Consider the following 22,005-nt stretch of genomic DNA (forward strand, 5'->3'; position numbering starts at 1 on the left):
GCCCTGGGCCTACCACTCAGTGCAGTGACGCCAGGCAGGGCATCCCCCCCAGACCAGCCTCGGTCTCAATGAGCGAGCGTGGGGGGAACACCAGCTCCCACCTCACACACGTGTGTGACGAGGCGCCCCTAGGTGCTGAGCCTAAAGCTGGTGGTAAATGCTCAAAAAGCACTGGCTGTTGTCACGACCGTGGCTGTCTGTCCCCAGAGGGGCAGGGAAAACATGCAGGCAGAGGAAGCGGGCACACGTGCCCAGAGCCCCAGGTCAGGGGACCCCTGTGCCAGGCCCAGCCCGGACCTGGGGGCAGACAGCCCCACACCCAGAGCCCGGCCCGCCTTCCCATGCCCCATACCGACGACAGTCAGGTGGGTGCTGGCAGTGATGCTGGTGACCACATTGGTGGCGCTGCACTCCCACTGCCCGTGGTCCTCCTTACTCAGGGCGCGGAACTGCAGGCTCCCGCCGGGCAGGGCGCTGTGCTTGCTTCTGCTGGGCTTCCCTACCTTGGCCAAACACGGGGGCGGGGAGGAGGGCGGGAGGAGGGGCAGGGAAGAAGAGAAGCCACCAACACTCAGGGGTCCAGGAAGGACAGGGGCGGCACCGGGCCCCAGCCCGCAGCCCTCCCTGCCCGCCCCCCCCCCGCGCCAGGAGTCACCGTCGCTACTCGGCCCCCGCCCCGTGGGAACAGCGCCGTTCCCAGGCCGTGCCCCTACCGCGCTCCCCAGGAGCCCCGGAGCCCAGAGGTACCTTCCTCCACGTGATGACAGGGAAGGGGTCCCCGGCGGCGGCGCAGGGGATGACCAGCTCCCGGCCGGCCTCTTGCCTGTACTCCCAGCCTGGTAGCACCGTAAAGTACGGGGGGTCCTAGGAGAGCACAGCGAGGCCGTGACGTCGGGCATTTCAGGCGCCCAGTGCCCGCACGGAGGCGGCCCGCAGCCCCGGCCTCACCTTCAGGACGAGCCTCGCGGGGGAGGACTGGCCCATGGTCCCCAGGGTGTTGTAAGGCACACAGGTGTAAGTGCCAAGAGCCTCCTCTGTGGCCTCCTCGATTCGGATGGAGCCGTCCTCCATCAGGGTCCAGCCCAGGTTCTGCTGGGGCACAGACAGCGCAGGGGAGCTGGCGTCAGGAGCCGGCGCTCGGCCCAGGCCCCTCAGCTGGACCTCAGCCGCTCCTCCGTGTGCAGGCTGGGGGGGGGGGGGGGTGCGTCTCGCGATGCGAGAACAGCCAGGCCCTGCTGGACTCGGCCCACGGGAAACAGCTCTTTGCTCTCCCCAAATCCTGGGGGGAGGGGAGGGGCCCTGGCAGGAACCAGATCCCCAGAGGTAGCACCTCAGGGCCGGGGGCCTCCCGCGACCGGCACACGGCCCTCCGGCACCTTCTCAACCTGCAGGGGGCGGCCGTCCTTGTTCCACTTGACCACGGTGGCCGGTGGCTCTGCGTCCACAGGGCAGCGGATGTAGCCATGAATTCCCACAGGCACGTAGATCACGGGGGGCATGTTGAGGACGCGGGCTGGGTCTGCAGGGCCGCGGGTGTGGGGAGGGAAGCAGAGGTGAGAAGGCAGGCGGGGGGGGGCGAGCCACCCCGCAGCCCAGGGCCCCCCACTCGGCGCAGTGCCAGGTGTCGGCCCAGCGGGGGCCACGAGATGGCAAAGCCCACTCCCCGGGCTGACCGCCCAGAGGCCACAGCAACCGTCCTGTCTGTGCAGCCCTGCATTCTTAAGAACACCCGTCTGAATGCACGGAGGCACCGCTGCTCCTGCCGGCCTGCAGCTCCCCCCACACACCTCCGCCCGGAGACGCAACAGCCGCCGGGACGCATAAGATAGCAGCATCCCTCCCGAGTGTCTGCGGGACCCCAAGCCCTTCCTCGCCCCACGTCCTCTGCGGACGGCGACCAGGGGCGGAACCACAAGGCTGCTTTTCTACCCTGCCTCGGTTTCCCATCTGTGCAGGTGGGGTGCAGAGTCAGCCACGGAGCTGCTGGAAGTTTCTCAGGACAGCAGGAGCAGCAGCTCTGTGACGTGGGTGAGCCGCCCCCCCCCACCAGGCTCCCGGGCTCCCACGAGGGCCATGGAGGAGAAGGACCCAGAACTGCCCGGGAGGCGGTGAGGATGAATGGGCGGCTCTGTTAGCGTCTGGAGCCCTTCGGAGAAGAGCATTGCATAAATACCAGGCCGAAGTATATATTTAGACATGGCTTCCTACTTTCGTATGGTAGATTTTTTTTTTTTCTCCTCCAAGGTTTTCAAAGGGTTTATGAATGAGAAATACTCTGAACACTGCTTTTTAGCAGAAATAAAGATCCTTGTCTCACCCACCTGAAAATCTCACCCAACAGGTTCTCTTTGAAGGCAGGAAAGAGGTAAAAAACGACAAGTGGGAGTGGGTGATGGTGCCAGAGGGAGACAGAGAAACGCTTCCCTCAGCAGACACGGCCACAGCCTGGAGGACAGAAGCCTTGGTCCTGGTGGATCATCGTCCTTTGGAGACCACCCCTGCCGGCCCTCTCCCTCCGCCACTGCCCCCTCCATGCCCGGGTGACACAGGCAGAGAGGTTCTGCTCCGCAAGGAGCCTGCCCCGCCCTTGGCACCTTCACAGCCTGGGCACACAGTAAGTAACTTGTCAGAGCTTTTTCTCTCCTGGGTGGGACAGGCCTGGGGTTCTGAGTCACACAGCTTTCCTTAGGCCTCACAGCTCTTAAGAACTCGGGACGCATAAGACAGCAGCTGAAAGTCGTCCTCGGCTGTGGACAGCGGAGAGGAGGCCTCTGCCCGCACCAGCAGCATCACCACGTGAGGGTGTGAGGTCGGGACTCGGGGGGCCCACTGCCAGGCCCATGCTCAGCCCGCCTCCCAGGGTCACCAGCTGTTCTAATGTCCTCAGCTCAGATGCCACCTCTGGGCCACGCCTCTCCAGATGGTCATACTCTCGCCCGCCCCTCCGTGTTGTGGGAGGGAGTGGTTCTTGCACACGAGCCCTTGTGTGATGGATAGGCTGTCACCTACCACATCAAAAGGGGCCTTTATTGTCAAAGTGACAGAGCCATCCTCCAATCAGGAGGAAGAGACTAGCCCTCGGCACTCATCCTCTCCCCCACTCGAGACCAGCAAGCTGAATGACGCTGCACAAAAGCCCTCGGTCGTTCCGGCCCAAGAGCAGCCCCTTCCCCTGGGTCTCGGGCAGCCCTGGAAGGCGCGGCAGGGAAGCCACCAGGGGCCCGCTGCTGGGGAAGCGGATTAGTCACCCCAGAGAGGATCTGTCCCCCTTGCCCACCCAGCAGGGGAGCAGAGAGCGGCAGGAGAGCTGCCCCACTGGGTCTGAGCCACATGGCCCTCAGATACTAAGAAAAAAACACCTCATTCAAGGTGCGGACAGAGGAGCTGGCCAGCGCCGGCACGAGGACGGCGTCCAGAAGGCCTGCCTGTCCCTGAGCCCAACCGGGGCGAGGCTGACGGAATGGATTAGTGGACACGGGCGGCCGTGCGGCCCGGAAAAGAGCCTGGCGGGGGCTCGATTCACCTCCGCTGGCCAGCCCGGGTCAGGCCTCCTCCCGCGCTGTCCCGTCCCCGCCTCGGCCCCTCCTCCGCCCACACTGCCTCCACGCAGCCCTCCAGCCCCCCATGTGGCCAGCGTGGCCTGAGCCTGCCCCACTCACACTGCACGGTCAGGTACGCCGAGGCCGAGGGCGAGCGTCCCAGGCTGTTGCTGGGGACGCAGGTATACTTCCCCGCGTCCTCAGGCTTCACCCGGAAGATAATCAGGGTCCCGTCGATCAGGATCCGCACCCTCAGCTTCAGATCACTGCAGGGACACAGAACACAGGACACAATGGCGGGGGGGGCTGGGGGCGGGGGGCAGGCGTCTTCCATTCAACACTGGGACGACATGCCAGCGAGTCCTCCGCACGGCTGAGGAGGGGGCCAGGCGCCGTCTGCACACACACTGGCCTCAGCATGAGGGACACATGGACCGGATGCCCCCAACCCCTGCCAGCTCCCAGAGCCCAAGGGCAGCCCCTGCTCGGAAGCTTCACCCCGAGGGGGCCTGGCTGGGCCCCAAGGGAAGGGCGGGCACTCACTTCTGGAAGTAGACATTCTCGTCCTGCCAGTACCAGGTGTAGGTAAGGTTGCCGGGATAGGCCTCTGCCCGGCAGGTGAGCAGAGCATCCTGGGATATGTTGACAGTGATGTTCTCAGGAGGGGAGACGATGAAGGGAGGTCCTGGGGGGACAGGAACAAGCATGACTTCTCCCGGCGGGGGGGTTGGGGGGGGACCACAGCGCTGGGCTCCCAGGAGGCTCCGACCCTCAGGAAGGGGCACCCCAAGCCCTGGGAGGGACAGCGGGGAAGGCACTGGTCCAGGAGCTGGCAGCGCAGCCAAGCAGTTGTCATGGAGACGCATCCAGCTGCTGCCTGTGCTCAGGTTCTTCCTCTCCCTGCAAGTCCCAGGGATGCAAGGGGTCCAGAGGTGTGGCCGTGTGCTCCCAGCCTGCTGTAGACGCCCGCCCCACGCACAGCCCCGCTGTAAACCTGGCTCCCGAACAGCCAGTTAACCCCTACACAGGCACGCACACACGCGCACCCGCACACGTGCACACTCACATACACACACGCACACGGCCCTCCCTGCCCCTCCTTCTCTGCAGTGGAGCCCAGGGCAGCACATGTGCAGCAAGGAGAAAGGAACCGCCTAGCCTCTGGAGGAGTAAGAGGCTTCCGGCTGACCAGATAAGGGTGGCGGCGGGTTGGGGCAGGGGAGGAGAGGGGTGGAGCTCCAGCAGCCCCGGCAGTGCGAGCCTTCCAGACAGTCCCGAGTCGCAGAAGCAGCGCACAGCCGCCACCTGACCCCTCGAGCAGGACGGAGGCTGCCCCCTCTGGGGGCTTCGAGGCCCCAGGCAAGGCAGACCGGCATCTCAGGTGCGGACCCCACAGACGCCAGCCCCACCAAATGCCCTCCGTGTTATTTAACCCTCTGGGGTTGGACGGAATTCCTATCTTTATTTACTGATGCCATCGTCAGAGGGTGGAGGCCTGAGAGAGGGCTCCTCCCCCGGGGAAGGAGGAGGCCCAGCGGGATGCCCTCCGGACATTCAGAGAAAGCAGAAACCCACTCGGCATGGTGCCTCCCGCCACCTCACGGGAGGGCCGCCGCAGGCCACCAAGGAGCCCCACGATATGGAGAGGAGCTCCCACCACCCCCAGCTGAGCCACCCACACCCTGGAAAGAACCCCCCAAGCTCAGTGGGGCCGGAACTCCCTGCCAGAGGCCCAGGGCATAGAGGCCAGATCGCTCTCACCTTGGACGAGCAGGTGGGTGGTGTGGATGGCCTCCCCCTGGATGCTGTACGCGCGACAGGTGTAGGCACCTCTGTCCTCCCGACTGACCGAAGTCACCGTCAGGCTGCCGTCACTCACCTGTGGCCGGGGAGAGTCGGGCTCAGCTCCCAGCCCTGGGCCCGCCAACCCCATCCCAGGTGGAAGTGGCCTGGGGCCCATGCACCCGGGGACACGGAAGCAGGCTTCTCCCTCCAAGGACACGGGTGCCAGCCGCTCCGCCTGCCGCCTCCAGCCCCACCTGCGCCTCCGCAAGTGTGAACTGTCACGGGGACGGAGGCGCAGGGCAAGGAGAAGTGGGTGCAGCGGCCGCGGCAGACCCACACTCACCTGGTACTTGCCGCTGGCACCTAGCAGCATCCCCTCCTTCAGCCAGGTGACGATGGGCTTCGGGTTCCCAAAAGCTGTGCAGGTCATGGTGATGCTGCTGCCCTCCTTGGCCTCAATGTACTGGGGGGGGGTTTCTGTAAAGGTGGGAGGAGCTGCAAGAGACCCAAGGCGCGGGGTGGGGTCAGCCAGCAGCCCTGCACACAGCGAGGGCCCTGCGCTGGGCCACCCCACGAGGCCGGCGCCCTCCAGGAGGTCGGAGGTGACACAGGTGGCAGGCCCTGCCTTGTGCGGGGGGACCTGGAACTCAGCATGGCTGGATCCCATGTCTAAACTTCCCCCATTGCACACACCCAACTCCCAATAAAGGACTGTTTGTCCAGCACCCACAGGGAGGCCCCCATGCTCAGCACCAGGGATGCGGCAATAAATGAGGCACCCGTCACCCCACGATCGTCCAGACGCCCCTCCTCCTGTAACCCCAGCCCAAGCAGGCCCACGGTTCTGGGACATTTGCCGTCTGAGCCCTGTCAGGCCTAGCACGGATCTCAAGCCAGGTGACAAAGACTCGCCCAGGCTCTGCAGCAACGATCCCCCACCAGGCAGATGGCCCGGTCCACGGGCTCCTCGCTCCTGAATTCTCTAAGACTGTGCCAGACTGTCCCCAGCACCTGCCTCAGAGTTCTGACCAAAATCCCATCCGGTACGAATAACACACTCTGTCTCACCTGTCTGAGCTGCCTATAGAAGCCACCTGATCAACCCCAACCCCCTGGACGATCATGCGGGGTCTTCTGGAGTGGGGGGCACTGCTGACACCAGCCTAGGGTCCACAGCACCGGGCTCAAGGCTCCAAGTTCAAATCCAGCTGCCACTCGCTCTGTAAGCCTGGTCTCAGCCGCTCTGGGCTCTACCTAAACCCCACCCTCAAGACCAGTGGCGGGAATTAGCGCGGTAAAGTCCGTGAAAGGAGCTGGTAAGACGTACACGTGTGAAATGGCGGTCATTCTGTCGTCACTGTCATCGCTGTCGGCCGCCCAGGGCTCCTGAGGCCCCGACGGGAAGCCGTGAGAGGGGTCTCCTCGGAGGCTGCCCTGCCCCAGGCCCAGGACACGCCGGGGTCACGGCCACCCACCACCTGCCACCAGCCTCACCTCCCGTTGCACACCCCTCAACTCTGCTCCGACACATCAGCCCTCCCGTCTTCCTACACGTGCCAAGGACTTCCGTTCCTGGGGGCTCTGCGTCGGCCACCCCCCCTCCTGGGCTGGACCCACATCTCACCCTTGCGGCGCCTGCTCGCCTTTGCTAAAATGCCACCTCTGCCTCACCTGGTCAGCCGGGCTAGGAAGGCACCTGCTGCATTCCTGTCTCCTCAAGACTGTTTAAAGCACTTACGACCAAGTCTCCTGAGAGCAGAGATATCCAAGAATCCCACTATGTGCCCAGCTTTTAGCGCAGTTCCTGGCACGTAGTAGAGTCTCGACAAACATTGGTTGAACAGACAGATGAATGCAATGAAGGAGCCACACACCTGCACACATGCGCACACACACACAGCAGAGCAACACAAATGCAAACACAAAACCGAAGACAAGACCATGGCGAGACGGCTTTCTTCGACGATCTCCCCACCCCTCCGCTGAGCGTGGCCGCACAGGGGGCACAGGAGTGAGGACTGGGTGACCAGAAAGCAGGCTTCATCACTCACGACATATCCTTGAGAAAGTCCATCCTCACCCAACGTCTAATACACCAAAAGTGATGGTAAAACTCATTCCAAGTCCTTGCAGAGGGAACCTGGCATCCGAACCCCAGGCCCCTCCTGGCCTGGCCATGCGCTAACCCCAGCAGAGCCCTCCCGCCACGCCTGCCCTTGAACTCCAGCTCACACAGCCATGGCCTCTGTTACCTCTGCGTCACACTTAAAGAAAAGATAATATGATAAATTACATCCTGAAGTGACAAATTAATTACTAATTACATAATTACTTTACTGTTTAGGTGCTAATCAGGAAAGCACTTGGAACAATTTCGAGTTTTCCGGATTATTTACTGGATCAGGTGTGAGCTTACCAGCTGCATTTCTAGGCTTAATTCTTCTCTACAAATGCCCTAAAATTAATCGTGCACGTTAGAAATAGGCTGGCCTCTCCTCCAAGCAATTCGTCGACCTAAAGCAAGGTTTCACTCTGGCTTTCCAGGTATTTTATATGCAATAAAGAAACAACTGGGCTTGTTTCCTCCCAACTGGTCTTCGAGAAAACACAGAAGGAGAATAAGACAACCTGTGATTCTAATTTTTCACTTTCCAAAGGTGATCCCAGTCAGAAATGCCTGACATTAAATATTCTAGTTTGGAAGCAACGGAATGTTGGTGCTCCAAACTCTTTCCTTCGATAATGGAAGTATTTACACGGGAAGGAACCTCAGGATGCAGGAGGAAGAAAGGGTGAGATCGCTCACGGTGGGAGGTGCCTGTGGTGTCCACCCTTGGAGAGGGAGGCCCCTGGTGAGGGGAAGCATCCGATGATGAGCCCCGGTGCTAAAGCCTGACCCTTCCGTTGCCTAAGTGCGCCGGCTCTCCTTCCTCTGGGCCTCCAGGCATGCTGTTCCCTCTGCCCTGGAACACCCTTCCCACCTCCAGCCCCCGCACCTGGCAGACTCCTCCTCCCCGAAGGGTCTCTGCCCAGGGCTCACTGCCTCAGAGAAGCCCTCCATCCCTCACGCTCCCAAAGCCCATACTGCAATCCTCTCTGGACCTGACTGCCTCGTGACGTGTCCTTCAGAGCTGGGTCTGGGTCACACCCACTGCGTTTCCCCACAGCCGGTCAAGTGGATGTTCAGAAATGTGTGTTGAATGGGTGATTGTGGGTGTATTCCCAAGGGCTCTCCGACCACCACAGGCCACCTCTCCCAACCTGAGGCGCCTCCTGTGCTACCCGACTTCATCTTTTTCTCCCCTAAGAAGGAGGATAACCAGCATTCTGCACACGATGACCCTGCGCAGCCAACCTTCCAGGCGCGGTGCCAGACGTCTTCACCCACAGCGTTTCCCTTAACCTTCACAACAGCCCTACAAACAGGCTTTGTTCTTGGAAACACAAAAGGGAAGCTCAGAGAAATGATATAGGTGCCAGGGATCAGACAGCTAACGCGGTGGATCCGTGAAATAAGCTGAGTCTCATCGGGCCGCGTTCCATGCCGGTCCATCCGAGCAATGAGGAATTCCCAGCCACGAACTCCGCCTGGTGCAGACGGAGCCTGAGCTCTAACAGGACACACGACTCTTAACAGGAGGAAGCTCTGCATCCCGGCTCGCAGTGTCTGCGCATGCCTGCTTCTCTGCTCGCTGGACCGGACCCAGCAGTGATGTGAGGGGAGGAGGTGAGGCTGCAGGAGGCGTCGGCCCGCCTCGGGAAAGGGCAGAAGCAAGCAAGCAGCGTGGGGCTCTTGGCTCGGTGCTCATCAGTGACGCTGTCAGCAGCAGGTTTACCTTCCTAATTATGTTCTGCTTGGGCTAATATTAAGCCGTTTTCATTCTGGGCACACACAACAGCTGGCATCGAAAAGGGATGACTCAAAAACTCGCGGGTGGTGGGGACAGCCCAACCAAGATTCAAAATAAGCCTCCAATCGGTCTCTGGGGACTGACCAGCAGGTGCGCCTGCATCCAGGGGCTCAGGCCGCCTGGACCACTGACCCAGGGCCACCGTCCCTAAGTTCGCTTTCCAGAGACCAGTGCTCTGGCTAAAATACTCTATTCTTCCAGGGCCCTGGATGGGTTTTCAAGGCGGAAGGAGCACAGCCTGACCCGACCCCACAAGGCAGGGACCCTCGAGGCTCAGAGAAACTTGCAACCCAGGCAAGCGCCCATTGCTCTCTCCAGACCGTGGCACCCAGGGTCACAGGCATCACACCCAGAAAGACGCAAGCAGTGGGGGGCGTGTCCAAAGCACACCTGTTGACACCTCAATAACCAGTGCAGCGTCTGCAACACGCGGTGGCTGAACACGTCGGCTCATAAACTGAAGCAAGAGTAACTGTATGGTCAGAAAAACAAATCAAAGGGCTTTCCTGGTGGCGCAGTGGTTGAAAGTCCGCCTGCCGATGCAGGGTACACGGGTTCCTGCCCCGGTCCGGGAAGATCCCACATGCCGCGGGGCACGTGAGCCATGGCCGCTGAGCCTGCGCGTCCGGAGCCTGAGCTCCGCAGCGGGAGAGGCCACAACAGTGAGAGGCCTGCGTACCACAAAAAAAAAAAAAAAAAAAAAAAAATCAAAGCAAAAACCCTGCTCCCCTCCACCATGGGGACCACTTCTTCCACTTTCTGCCGGTTCCGGCGCCCCCTGGCTCCTCCGGAATGTCCCCTCCCAAGCGAGGGCTCCCAAGGGCACAGGGGACCCTCGGTCCAGGGAAACCTCGGCCCCTGGGAAGCACGGCACAGCACGAGGGCGGTAAGTACCCGCGGGCATCAGAAGGTACTCTCCGGACCGGGACCAGCAGGATCCCCGCCGGCCCTGGGTGCGCTCTGCTGCTGCGGATCACCCAGCGTGGAGACTGGCGCCCAACGGTTACTGAGGCGAACGGTCTAAAGGAAGAGGCTGTAACGGGGAGATGCCCGGAGAGAGCCTTCCTGCGGCTCCTCCCAAGTCCGCCCCGCAGATCCTCAACCCTACCAGTTTCGGGTGCCGGTTTCCACCTCCCTGCGCTGGGCTCTGACGACCCCGCCCGCGGCAAACGCCTTGGTGCCGGGAGCTGCCAGGCCTCTGTGCCCATGGCCCCCAGGGGCTCCAGGACGAGCGAGGGGGCCTGGGGCCCCCAGCCCGGGAGCGCCGGAAGGAGGCGCACACGCACGCACGCACGCTCACATGCCTGCGTGCACAGTCACGCAAGCACGCACCACGCACGTCTGCCCGCTCACTCGCACGCACGCACACACTCTCATGCCTGCACACAGGCACGCACCACGCACAGGCCCACGCACGCGCACGCACGCACCGTGGATGGTGAGGTGCACCCAGCTGCCGTTGTGGAAGGTGTCGTACTGCTGGTCCAGCAGGAGCACCTTGCACTCGTACCAGCCCTGGTCCTCGGCGCGCACCTGCTCCAGCCGCAGGGATGCCTTGTCGTGGAGGCTCGCGCGGCCTGTGGAGAGGGGACAAAGTGGGTCGGGGCGCGCAGAGCACCCTTGTGACCCCAGCCCGCCGCCGGGCAGGCCCAGAGCAGGGCGGCCCCGAGAGCCCCAGCCTCGCTGCCCGCCAGCGGCACCGAGAAAGCCTCAGTTCCCTGCAACTTCCCATTCTCTTGGAGCCAAGGAAAGGCAGAAGGGATACGGAGCTGGCGGGAAGGGGGCCAGAGAGCCCAGAAGAAGAGGAGCGGGACCCCGCCCCAGCAGGTCCCCGTGGCTGCCACGCCCAGCACCCTGTCTGCCCAGCACTCCTGTGGTGGGCAGAGAAGAGGCCGCTGGGGACAGGGTGCCGGCGTCCCCTTCTAGTCCTGTCGCGGAGGCCAGAGAGCAGAGCGTTCATCCAGCCAGAGCCCAGGTTCCGAGCGTGGCCGCAGGGCCTGTAGCCCAAGAATGAGGAGTGACTGGCAGGCGAGCAAAGACCCGAGCCGCCCTCCCTAACTCCATTCCCTTCCCCAGAGCAGCCCTCGGGGTCCCCCCTCCGCTCACTCTCCACTCAGGCCCACTCCTCGCCCCAGTGTCACGACCTCCTGTGCTTTCCTCCTTGTCTCCTCGGTAGTGGCAATCTGCCTACAAACCAGACAGTCAAAACCAACCAGGGCCGAAGAGACACAGACACAGGAGGAGGAAGAGGGAGAGAGAAAAAATAGAAGCTGAGAAAAATGCAATGCAGACCTCAGAAATCAGAGGTAAAGATAAAAGCTGTGTCCCACCAGTTTCCTCTCTTCCTTTAGACCCCAACACACGCGCATGCGTACACACACTCAGACATGCATGCACACACACAAGCCCACGTGCAACCCTCGCACAGGCACACACGCCCCTCACTCACACCGCCCCATGCCCTCCTCCCTGGCAGGCAGGCCCTGACAGTGACTCAGTGAGGCCACCACTGGCAGGAGTAATTGCAGAGCAAGACAGCACTGGGGCCAGGAGGAGGGAGAAGGGAGGCCGGAGGACGAGGCACCAAGTGGAGCAGGCGCCCAGACACTTCCCCACACTCAGGACTGGATGAGGCCCCAACTTCAGAGCCAGAGGGAGGGAGTGGGCAAAGCCAGACAGAGCAAACCCCGCGGCCGCCACGGCTCTGACGCAGCTGCTCCTGCCGAGCCAGCCGCCCTCCCGCTGGCCTCCTCTCCCACACATCAGGCTCCTGGGCTCCCTTCTCCTCCTCTGGCCTTGGCCCCTGCGGCCCAGCGGGGCTGTGCAGGAAGCTCTGTGTCTGCCCCACCTCCGTGTCCCTCTCCTCACGCCACTTAATTAAAACCTACCAGAGTGCAAAGGATGGGAGGACAGAGACAGCGACTGGAAAACAGAGATAAAAGGCCCGTCGGAAAAGACAAGAGGCCACGAGACACAGGCAGGAGGGACGGTGCGGGGGCCCTGGAGCCAGGCGGGAAGGCCTTACCTGCATACTCAGGGTCCACATGGGGCGGGTAGTAGCCAAACTTGATGAAGATGGGGATGGGCACCCCGAACTTGAACCACTCGACGACATAGGGCGGGGGCTGCCCCGTCACCGGGTGGACCACGTCGCATCGCAGGACCACGCTCTCGCCGGCCCTCGCGGTCACGAACTCGGGCTCCTCTCGCAGGCCGTGGGCACCTATCGGGACAGCCACACGGGGACACAGGGAAGGAGGTGAAAGGAGATCCTGCCCGGCCCCCGCAGAGGCCACCCCTGCCCTGCCAACCCCAAAGAGCGGAGCCCGACCGCGCCCTCCCCCATGACACCCCCGCCAGCTCTGAGGAGCGTGGCCACTAAGAAGGTGGAGGGGCCTCGGCCCCTCTGTGGACACCGTGGCCCGGGCGCTGCAGCGGGTGAACATGGGACGTCTTCCTGCACCAGGATGATTCCCAATGGAGCCTGGCAGGGGCTGCAGAGGCAGCCGTCCTCCCACGCCCCGCCCCCAGCTCAGCCTGATGTTCACAGCGCGAAACAAGAGTGCTCCATGCAGGAGCGGGGAATCCCTAACAGGCTGCGCAGAGGCTGCTCGTGGCATCAGCAGACGGAAAACCCCGGGGGCCGGAGCTGGCCTTTCTGCCCCTCCTCCCTCGGTCCACCGCGCGTGCCGCAGAGGAGGGAGCGGGAGGGGCCTCCAGCCCGCCAGTTTCCACGCCCCAAGCCTATCAGGCTGCGAAGCCCCAGACATCACCATTAATACCGCAGGGGACTAGGGACGCAGGAGGGGGACCCTGGGGCTGCTAACCTCAGCCAGCTAAGGGGAACATCCCCACCTCCGGCAGAGGACGAGGCGCACGGCTGGATAGGGCTCGGCCACCCTCCCGAAAGGGACTGGAAGGGACGGAAGATGAGGCGGGAGAGGCTCCCCAGCGGCCCCACCCCCAGCCCAGCCGCAGAGAGAAGCGGTTAACCCAGGCTCCGCCCCGAGGCCTGCAACCCCACCTCCAGCCCAAAGGCACGTTGTCCAGCTCCCATCCAAAGTGAAAGAGGCCCCTCCCGCTGCCTTCCCTCCAGTACCCACACTACCCCCCAGACCCCAGCCCTTCTACCCCGCCCCTCCCCTCCAGTCCCGGCTGGACCCCTCCAGGCAGCACCAGGGACAGCAGCTGCTCCGCGGAGGCTCCCAGCCCGGGACGCCCAGGAGAGCAGCCCCCGTCCTCCGCGCGCCTCTGGGCCTGATTCTGACCACCCCTTCCACCCCTGGGGGCTCCGGCCCCGCACCTCTCGTCCGTCTGTCCTTCCTGTCTCTGTGTCTTTCTGACTCTCTGTTCGGCTCTGGCTCCTCCTCCAACGTCTGTCTCGCTGTGTCTCTGTCATTTCTCTCTAGCTCCCCGCTTCATGGGTGATTCTGTCTACCTGCCTGTCTCTCCCCACCTCCCCGTTTATATGTCTCTATCAGCGCGTGTGTGTGTTGGGGGAACGTGTGGGGTTCCGTTCGCCTGTGCCGGGGAAGGGGTTTTGCTTTTCCACTGCCCGGTCTCCGTGGTGCGCTCTGCCTCCACCTCTCTGGGTCTGTGTCTCTGTCTGTCTCTCCTTTTCTCCCTCCCGCTCCAGCTCCCTCTCCTCCAGCAAATTGCGGAAGAAGGAGGAGGCAACCCTTCCAGAGCTGATTGGCTACCGGTGACATCACTGTTTTCTAGAGAAAGAGCTAAGATCACAGAGTATTTTTGGAGCAGAGCAGACTGTTGCCCTCACCTGCCTGAGGCCCCAGCCGGTTTTCCAACCCTCCCAGCCCTGCTTTAGGCTAAGTTTGAATTCCAGCCCCTCAGGGAAAGCGCAGCAGGCACCCCCACCACACCCCAGGGGCACCAGGTGGGGACAGAGCCCGCGCAGCACCTGGGCACAGAGGCTGCTCCTGGACCCTGCAGGGATGGGCAAGGAGCAGGCCACCTGAGCAAGCAGGGAAAGCAGCGCGTGTGCGCGTGTGTGTGCGTGTGTGTACGTGTGTGCATGCACGTGTGAGTGTGTAGGCTCTGGAGGAGGAGAGAGGCAATACAGGAACCAGGGTAAGAGGAGGGGGGTCCTCCCGGGGGCCGTCACCTGGGGGGCAGAGGCCTCCACAGAAGGGGCTCCTTCCCAGGCTCTGGCCCCAGCGCCTGGGGCAGGGGGCAGGGTCGCTTGCCCCCCTCTCACAGCGAAGGTTCTGGAGGCTCTGACGGGGTGAGGGTCTGCACCTGGGCTGCCTCATTCTCACCGCACAGCAGCGAGGCAGCCTCTTTCACACCGGCCCCCGCCAGCCTGGACTCAGGGCTATGCACCCACCCCACCAAGGCCCACTCAGGCCTCAGCCCCGCCTCCATGGTTCTTCCCGAGGACCCTTCCACCAGCGGCCGGCAGCTGGGAGAGGACACGGTGAGGCCAGCAGTCCAGAGACGGGAGCAAAGCCAAAAGAGACCCGCTTCCCAGGAAGAAGGCCGGGGCGGGGCGTGGTGGGGGGAGGCCCTGCCCCAGCTCCCACACTCAGACCAGCCCTCCTGGCTTTCTGAGTCCTAAAATATTTATCAGCTTCCCTCATCTCCTCAACACACACCCACACCCACACACACGCCCACACACACATACACACACACACAGCGTGTGCTCTCACTCCATCACCCACGAGCACTTCCCCCTCAGCCTGAGCCTTTCTGAGCCAAGCATGTCTAATAAAACACTTTCTCCAGAAAAGCTCACTGCAAAAAAAAAGTAAACATTGCTGGCAGCAGAGACCGAAGAGGGGCTTGACGGAGGAGAGAGATGACCTCAACCCTAGGAGGACACGACCCAAGTCGAAGAGTGAAAGAGAGTCCAGGGGCAAGAATGGAGACAGATGGTAGGGTGCGAACAGACAGAGACAGAGAGAGACAAACAGACAGAGAGATCTCAGAGGCACACAGGACTCAGCCTGGGACACAGAGACACAGGCCTTCAGAGGACCCAGAGCCAGGAGGGGGCAGAAGGGAGGCCGTTAGTCCAGGAGCAGCAGGCTGCTCACGGTGGCTGGCTCAGAGGGGAGCAGGAAGGAGGGGGCAGGGGAAGACAGGGATGGGTGGTGACCTGAGTGGGAGGGCTGCAGCGGGGGGAGGCCCCAGACCCCTCCCCAGCACAGAAGCCTGCAGCAGCGGAGGGACAAGGCCGCGAGCCTCAAAGGGACGCTGGCGTCTGCAGGGTGAGCACCGCAGGGGTGGGAGGTGTCCTGGATGCCACACACCCCTTTCAGAGAAGGCAGGACACAGCTGTACCCGGAGGAGCAGAGCAAATTTGCATCTTGGGGACACACGCTGGTGGGCAGAGAGGGCAAAGCAGGACGCGGTGCCCCTGCGGTCTGGCTGACCTTTCCGAAAGCCCACTGGGGACAAACCTCCTGCTCTCTGGGCCAGGTGGTGCCCGGCGGGTAGCCGGGTGCAGGGCTGCCACTGGATCCCCCGTGAGCACAGGACCACGGGGCATCCACGGCCTGACGCCCCCACCCCCCAAGCTGGGGCCCTTCCACAGGCGGGGCTGGGGGAGGAGAGGTCCAGGACCGGAAGGTCTGACGGCAGGAGAGCCGGCCACCAGGCAAACCCGGCTTCCTCTAGGCCGCTCCTACACACCAGGCCCGTGCTGGGTCGCAGCGCTGGCTGACAGGCGTACTACCATCTCCATTTCACAGGTGAGCAGGCTGGGGGCCCCCTGGCTGGCTCAGCCGCCCGCCGGGCAGCAGGTCGGAGCAGGTTCCAGCTGCCGTGTCTCCCCTTGGCCGGGCCACAGGCCCAGGGACCAAGGACGAAGGCCCCTCCCACGCCGACCCAAGAAGCAGCCCCCTCCCCTCCGCTGAGTCAGGCCAGCCCCTCCACACCGCACACTCTGGACAGGTTCTCACAGCCAGAGCTCTGCAGCCCTGGACCCAAGCAGGACGGCGGGGTGCGCCTGGGTCAGAAGACAGCTGCTGGCACTGGGCTGAGCCCCCTCCACCTGGGACCCGGGAGCTCGGGCTGGGTGTGGCGGCGGCGCCAGCCTCCTCCTCTGTGAGTACAAGTCCTCAGGGAGCCTCCCCTCCCCCGCCCACCCCAGCCCCCCAACCCCGTCCCCCTCCCCCTCGGGCACCAGGCTCCCAAACCACAGGCCTGTTGTCTAATAATACCAGCGCCAGCCACCACCTCCATCTGCCAGCCTAAAAATAATCCCTGCTGAGTCCAAAAAAGGCACAGCCCCCAACAGTCCCCCAGTCCCTCCTCCCTGACACGCCAGGGGGTTCCAGGAGATTCCAGGGAGCTTGTGATCGGGCTCCCCCGGAACAGCACCCACCCCCTACCCGGGGGGTGGAGAGCCAGAGGCTTGCACGAGGAAAGCTGAGGACAGACATACCACCCAAAGCCAAGTGTGATGCGGAGGAACGGCCGTGTCCACGTCAGGCCGCACCCTGGTTGTCCTTCCCAGGAGGCAGGTGGGCCGGAGGGCACCGGGACAGCCTGCCTCCGGCCAGGACCTCCACCCCCGCCTGGGCAGATCCTCCTTCTGCGGTCTCCCCAGTGCTGACCTCACGGCCCTTTGGCCCCCACTCCCTATCAAACTCTCAGGGCCCAAGTCAAAGGTCGGTTGAGCCCAGCCTGGCCCTGGCTGGGAACCTTTCCATTTTCTCTCGAGGCCCTGGGGGAGGGGCAGGATCTGCAGGCCCCCTCCTCCGTGGGCGCCTCTCCACCCTGACCCTCCTGGCCCAGGCAGCCCGAGAGGCAGCAACGACGCTACTAGCAGCCTTAATTTGCTCTGGGCTAGATTGTATTTCCAAGAGCCTTTCCCCAGGAGCCACTGGCAGGAAGCAGTCAGCAATCCAACCTCCGCTCTGCTCCTGCAGCGGCTCCTCCATGGACAGACCCAGCGACACCCACCCTGCCCGCCTGCCGGGCGGGTACAGGCCTGGTCCAAGTGCCCGTGAGCCGGGAGAGCCCTCGGGTAAGGCGCCAGGTGGTCACGAGTAAGCGGGGGATCGAAGCCCGTGTCTGCTCGTAGTGAAGCGTCAGCACTCCCTACTCAGAAGCCAGAAAACAGGACAGCGGCTGCCCTCATGTAGTGTGTGCAAGTTACCTGCCACAGCTGGCGGCCGGGCCTGGACCAGGAGGGAGCTCAGGGGCGGGGCGGGGTAGAGGGTCGGGCAGAGAGCAGCACCCAGTCCCCTCCCTTCCAGGAGGACAGGCAGGCTGGCTGAGACCTCGCTCACAGCCTGGCCCACGAGGAACTGCTCTCCAAAACCTTCATGGAGCCCCCGACTCTGCTCACCAGTCTTCTGCTTATTCACGCAAGAGAGAACAGAAAAGCAGGAAGATTCCTAAGAAAAATAGGTCAGCTGCCTCGGGCAGGCTGGGCTCTCCCCTATGGGCAGGGCCAGGCTACAAGCTGTCTCTGCGCCCAGCTCCCCAGGGACCCAGCCCCTTCTCCACTCAAGAGTCTGGGCTACTGGGCAGCCGAGACCAGAGCCCACCTTACAAGACAGACCCGTCTTCTGCATCCCTGGGGCTCTGCCCGTGTGTGTCCCCACTGAGGCTTTCTCTCGGGGAGTTCAGGCATCCTTCGACCAGCCCCTGGGCTGAGCCTCCAACTTTGGGGGCTTCTGCGCTGCCCAGACTCAGGTGTGGAGCAGGGGGCAGGGAAAGTCAGGCGTCTGCTCCAAGTCTAGCCTTACTGCCACCCACGGCCACCAACACTCAGATGGGAGTGATGCCCCACCTCATTCCTAGAGACTCTGGGTCGCCTGTCTGCTGCATTCACGTGCACATGCAAACACACAGCTGCACACACTGCGTGCACACACGCACACACGCGCACACACACACACACGCGCGTGTGTGCAGTCACCTCCAGCAGCTTGCACCAGTGACAGCTCTTTCCACAATTCAGATCCACTCTCACACAAGCTGCTTTACCCATCCTCGGGCGCAGACAGGAGACAGCTGCTCCCGAGACCCGAGCCCAGCCTGAGGAGGCATGGGACGTGCAGGGGGGCAGGAAGACTTTCAGAGAGGAGAGAGTTCGTCCCTCTCGGGCCTCACCCCCTCGCGCTCAGGTCCGCCCTCACTCCCTCAGCGCAGCAAGGCTGTGGCAGCCAGGCCCGAGGAAGGGAGATCTGAGGGAGGAGAGCACAGGGCCAGGAGCCAGGACAGAGGGCAGCCAAAGCAAGGCTGGAGTTCAGCACCTCCCGGCCAGGCAGCATCTGCTCCTTAGGTAACCAGATCCCAGCTTTCTGTCTCAGAACCTCAAACCTGAAACCACCAGCCCTGGGACCCGGCAGCTCCAGGTCCAGCACACGCCGATCTTGGGGCCAGCAGCTGAAAGCTGATTCTTCACACACACACCCTGCTCGGCTTCTCCTGAGCGCAGCCTGCCAGACACACCCCTGCCTCTAGCGTGTGTGCTGGGGACGCACACACATGCCACTTGGCCACGTCCCGAGCCAAGTCCTGCTCAGCTGAGAGGCTGCCCGTGGGTCTTGCTAGCAGCCTCCAGGCCTAAACTTCCTCCCTCCCACCTTGGCTGCCAAAGGGAGGGAGGAGGGTCAGGGCCAGGCCAAGAGTACAGGGCACTGGTCCAGCTACCAGCAGGATCTGAGTCAGAACCCACTTTCTTTGGGGACACTAGTCATGCAGGATTTGTAGTCAACAGGAGGAGGCAGCCTTGGCGGTAAAGGCCCGGGTCCTCCCCCCAGGCTTGTTCAGCAAATGTCTGGGATGCAGACTCCAATAGCCATCTTCCAGGCTCTTCTGCACACCCTCCCCAACCTCTCCACTGCCCCCCGGACACACGTGACTCATCCCTCCCTCTGTCCCAACCCTTTCGCCCCTCTGCTGGAGCAGCCCCTGCTCAGCCCAACCCTAATGCTGGCACCGCAGAGTCCCTCCCCTCAGGAATCTCCCGGAAGTCACCTCTGCCAGTCGGAGAACAGCTGAGCTCACACAGCAGCATCTGAATGCTGGCAGTGTGCAGGCAGCAGCCTCACAGGCCTGTCTCCTGCCCCCAGAGGCTGTGCGTGACGAGCTGCTTGCCTCCTGGGCTCCCTGCATCCTTCCCACAAGGCTCTGGCCACTGACAAAACTCCAGTTTTACAGATCTTTCAAAGGATTTCCGAGCAGCCCTCCACATCTCCCCGGGCAAGGTCCACCTGGGAAACCGAACTTGGTTCCCGACAGAGGCAGCACCTGAACTTTACCCCAAGGCATTCCCAGCTCCCAATGCCCTGAATGGCTCAAGGGAAAGAAATTGAGAGGGGGGCCTGGAAGCCCCAGACAATGAAACCATCATCATCATCATTTACTTACTTTCTTACTTACTAAAGAACGCTAATGTTCACAAAAACCCTACAAGCTCAGGCTGTTAACCCCCAATGAGGCAAGTGACAATCAGAGAAGCGAAGCAACGTGTCCAAGGTCACAGGCCAGCAAGTGGCCGAGCCAGACTTGACTCCAGGTCCTGTGACTAGACCTAGGTCCTTCACCACCACACGCAGAGCCCCTTTGGCTAAAAAGACCCCGAAGACCCACAGGGGTGGCAGGCAGGGGTTCATGTCCAGCCACCGCAGACAGAAGGCAAAAGCTTCATAACCAACAACCTTCAATGCTGGGAAGTCCTTCCTTCTGTCTAGCCGCCTTGTGTGCTGCTGTAATAAAGCCCATTTTCCTTTATTCTGTGCTTAAACTTGTAAAAAGTCCATCCGCCTCCCCTGAAGTCTCATCCCCTGAAGTCTCAGGCTTGGAGGCTATTTCAGAGCCTCCCTTTGGAGTTTCTTTTTTATTCAAAGATCCCAGCACATCCTTTTGTGCTTTCAGCCACAGTCCCATAGCAGGAACATACCAAAAACTGGAGGGGAGGAAGCTGCGGGCATCGGAAGACTACAAGGGAATGAGGGGGTGAGGCTGAGGCTGCAGACAGGTTCTCAAGCGCAGTTCGAACGACCTCACACCCCACCCCACAAGCTTCTGCGGTCACTCTGGCCTCAGTTTCCCCACCTGACAAAGGGAGAGTTTTAAAACCATCCAGGTCACACACCATTTAACAAAATCACCCTTCCCTTCGCCCTCCTCTGTATTCACACACTCCCAAACAGCACGGAGACCTATTCCATTCCAGAAACTTTCCCAAATCACTTCCCCTCCCCCTACACAGCCCCAGACACGGTGAGGAGAGGACCCTCCTGCGCGAGCGCGGCCGGACGCGGGGTATCCCGCTGCGGGTCCTCCTGCGGCCGCCCACTCCCGGCGGTTCTCCCCGGAAGCCATCCCTCCCGGCCCTAGGAACCTGTCCGCAGCCGGGTCGTGTCTGCGCGCTGAGCACCGTGAGCTCAGAGACCCGGCACTTTCAGGCTCCGCTCCTACTTCCATACAAGGGCCAAGAGCCGGGGTGTCACACAGAGGTGGGCAGGTGGCTCTGCCGTCTCCAGAGCACAAGCCCGCGCGCTCACGTGCGCATCACCCAACGCGCGGGCTTCCCTCTGGCCTCTTCCCAGCTCAGACCGGAAAAACGGAAAGAGGAAAACCTCCCTCCGCCCGGAGACGCGGCAGTGGGGACCCCCTTCCGCCGCCCTCGTCCCCGGCCAGCTGTGCCCGGCTGCGGCGCGCTCCCGGGGAACTTTTGCCCGGCCAGTCTCAGGTGCGGTGGAGCGGGGCGCGGGCAGGGCCAGCCGACGGCAGCCGCTCCTCACAGCCGGCGAGGAACCCCGCACAGAACCAACTCTTCTCCTCTCGCGGAGCTCCGTGCGCCCCGCCCTGCGAGGGGACCCGACCTCCAGCTGCCAAGACGTGTGGTCCGGAAAGACGCGAGCCGGAGCCAAGCCCCACAGCGGCTCTCCTGCGGAGCGGTGGCGCTGCGCGGGATCCAGCGTGCCGCAGCCGCCCGAGGACCCGCAAACTCCCCGGCGGCAGAGTTCAGAAAGCCGCCGCCTCCCCAGCGCTCGGGGCGGCGGCTGCGCCCGCGAAGGGCACCGGGCGCGGCACCCGCTGTGAAGCCCTGGGGCCAAGGGTGGCGAGGTGGACCGAATCCCGAGGCGTCCTCTCCCGAGCGCCGGCAGCCCGGGCTCAGGCCCTTCCCGCCGGCCGCGGCCCCGGCCCCCGCCCTCCCCGCGGTGCTCGGAGCGCGCCCGCCGGGAGGGCGCGGGCTCGGCAGGAGGACGGGGCCGAGAGCGCCGGGAGGCTCAGGGGAGGGACACTGCACTTCAACTCACCTTGAGCCGCAAGACCTCGGGCGCTGATCACACTTGCTATCAAAGTGGCCACATACCAAATCATAGTACTACCGCGCGCCAGCCAGGAGCCTCATCCTATCGCAAAGTGCCCCGCGCCGCCTACGCCCCGTGCCGGTGCTCCCGCGGCTCCTGCGGCTCTTGCAGACCGGGCGGCCCGCTCCCCATCCCTCCGCGGCTCCGCTCGGCTCGGCGCGTAGCCTCCCGCCCGGCGCAGCGGCACCTGCACTAGAGCCCGAGCGGAGCGCAGCCAGCGCCGAGGAGAAGCCCGGCCGCACCGCCCCAGGCCCGCCCCCGCCGTCCGCCCATTGGGCGCGGCTCGCAAACCCGGAGCCCGATTGGCTGGGACGCCTGCCCGTCGCGGCGAGGGGGGCGAGCCCATTCAAGGTGCGTTGACGTGTGGCCAGCCCAGAGCCGCAGAATCATGCGCATTGCCGGGGAGAAGGCGCTACCGCGTCTCCGCTTGGTTCTGCTCCCTGCTCCCGCTGCCTGGCAAGTTTCTGG

At 63.1% G+C, this 22,005-nt stretch overlaps 1 protein-coding gene across 9 annotated transcripts in view; it reads right to left on the minus strand.

Moving 5' to 3' along the window:
• Positions 1-21,767, minus strand: part of IGSF9B (immunoglobulin superfamily member 9B) — a 52,466-nt gene extending 30,699 nt beyond the window's left edge. For 3 of the 9 annotated variants that reach the window (XR_004477273.2, XR_004477272.2, XM_049713228.1), the window contains exons 1-10: positions 12,261-13,529; positions 10,666-10,812; positions 5,668-5,819; positions 5,301-5,418; positions 4,083-4,224; positions 3,660-3,805; positions 1,377-1,519; positions 949-1,092; positions 748-864; positions 353-503 (exon numbers count right to left, since the gene is read on the minus strand). Coding sequence is in view for 7 of the 9 variants with exons in the window: in XM_049713228.1 (XP_049569185.1) it covers positions 353-503; positions 748-864; positions 949-1,092; positions 1,377-1,519; positions 3,660-3,805; positions 4,083-4,224; positions 5,301-5,418; positions 5,668-5,819; positions 10,666-10,812; positions 12,261-13,011 (2,011 nt within the window). In the remaining 2 variants the exon portion in view is untranslated. Of the gene's footprint in view, positions 1-352; positions 504-747; positions 865-948; positions 1,093-1,376; positions 1,520-3,659; positions 3,806-4,082; positions 4,225-5,300; positions 5,419-5,667; positions 5,820-10,665; positions 10,813-12,260; positions 13,530-21,483 lie in introns of those variants that run through there. The other 6 variants (XM_033407019.2, XM_033407017.2, XM_049713229.1 and 3 more) reach the window with 5 other exon arrangements.
• Between the last annotated feature and the right edge of the window lie 238 nt (positions 21,768-22,005).

Source organism: Orcinus orca, chromosome 8 (assembly GCF_937001465.1).
Source record: "Orcinus orca chromosome 8, mOrcOrc1.1, whole genome shotgun sequence".
Lineage (NCBI taxonomy): Eukaryota > Metazoa > Chordata > Mammalia > Artiodactyla > Delphinidae > Orcinus > Orcinus orca.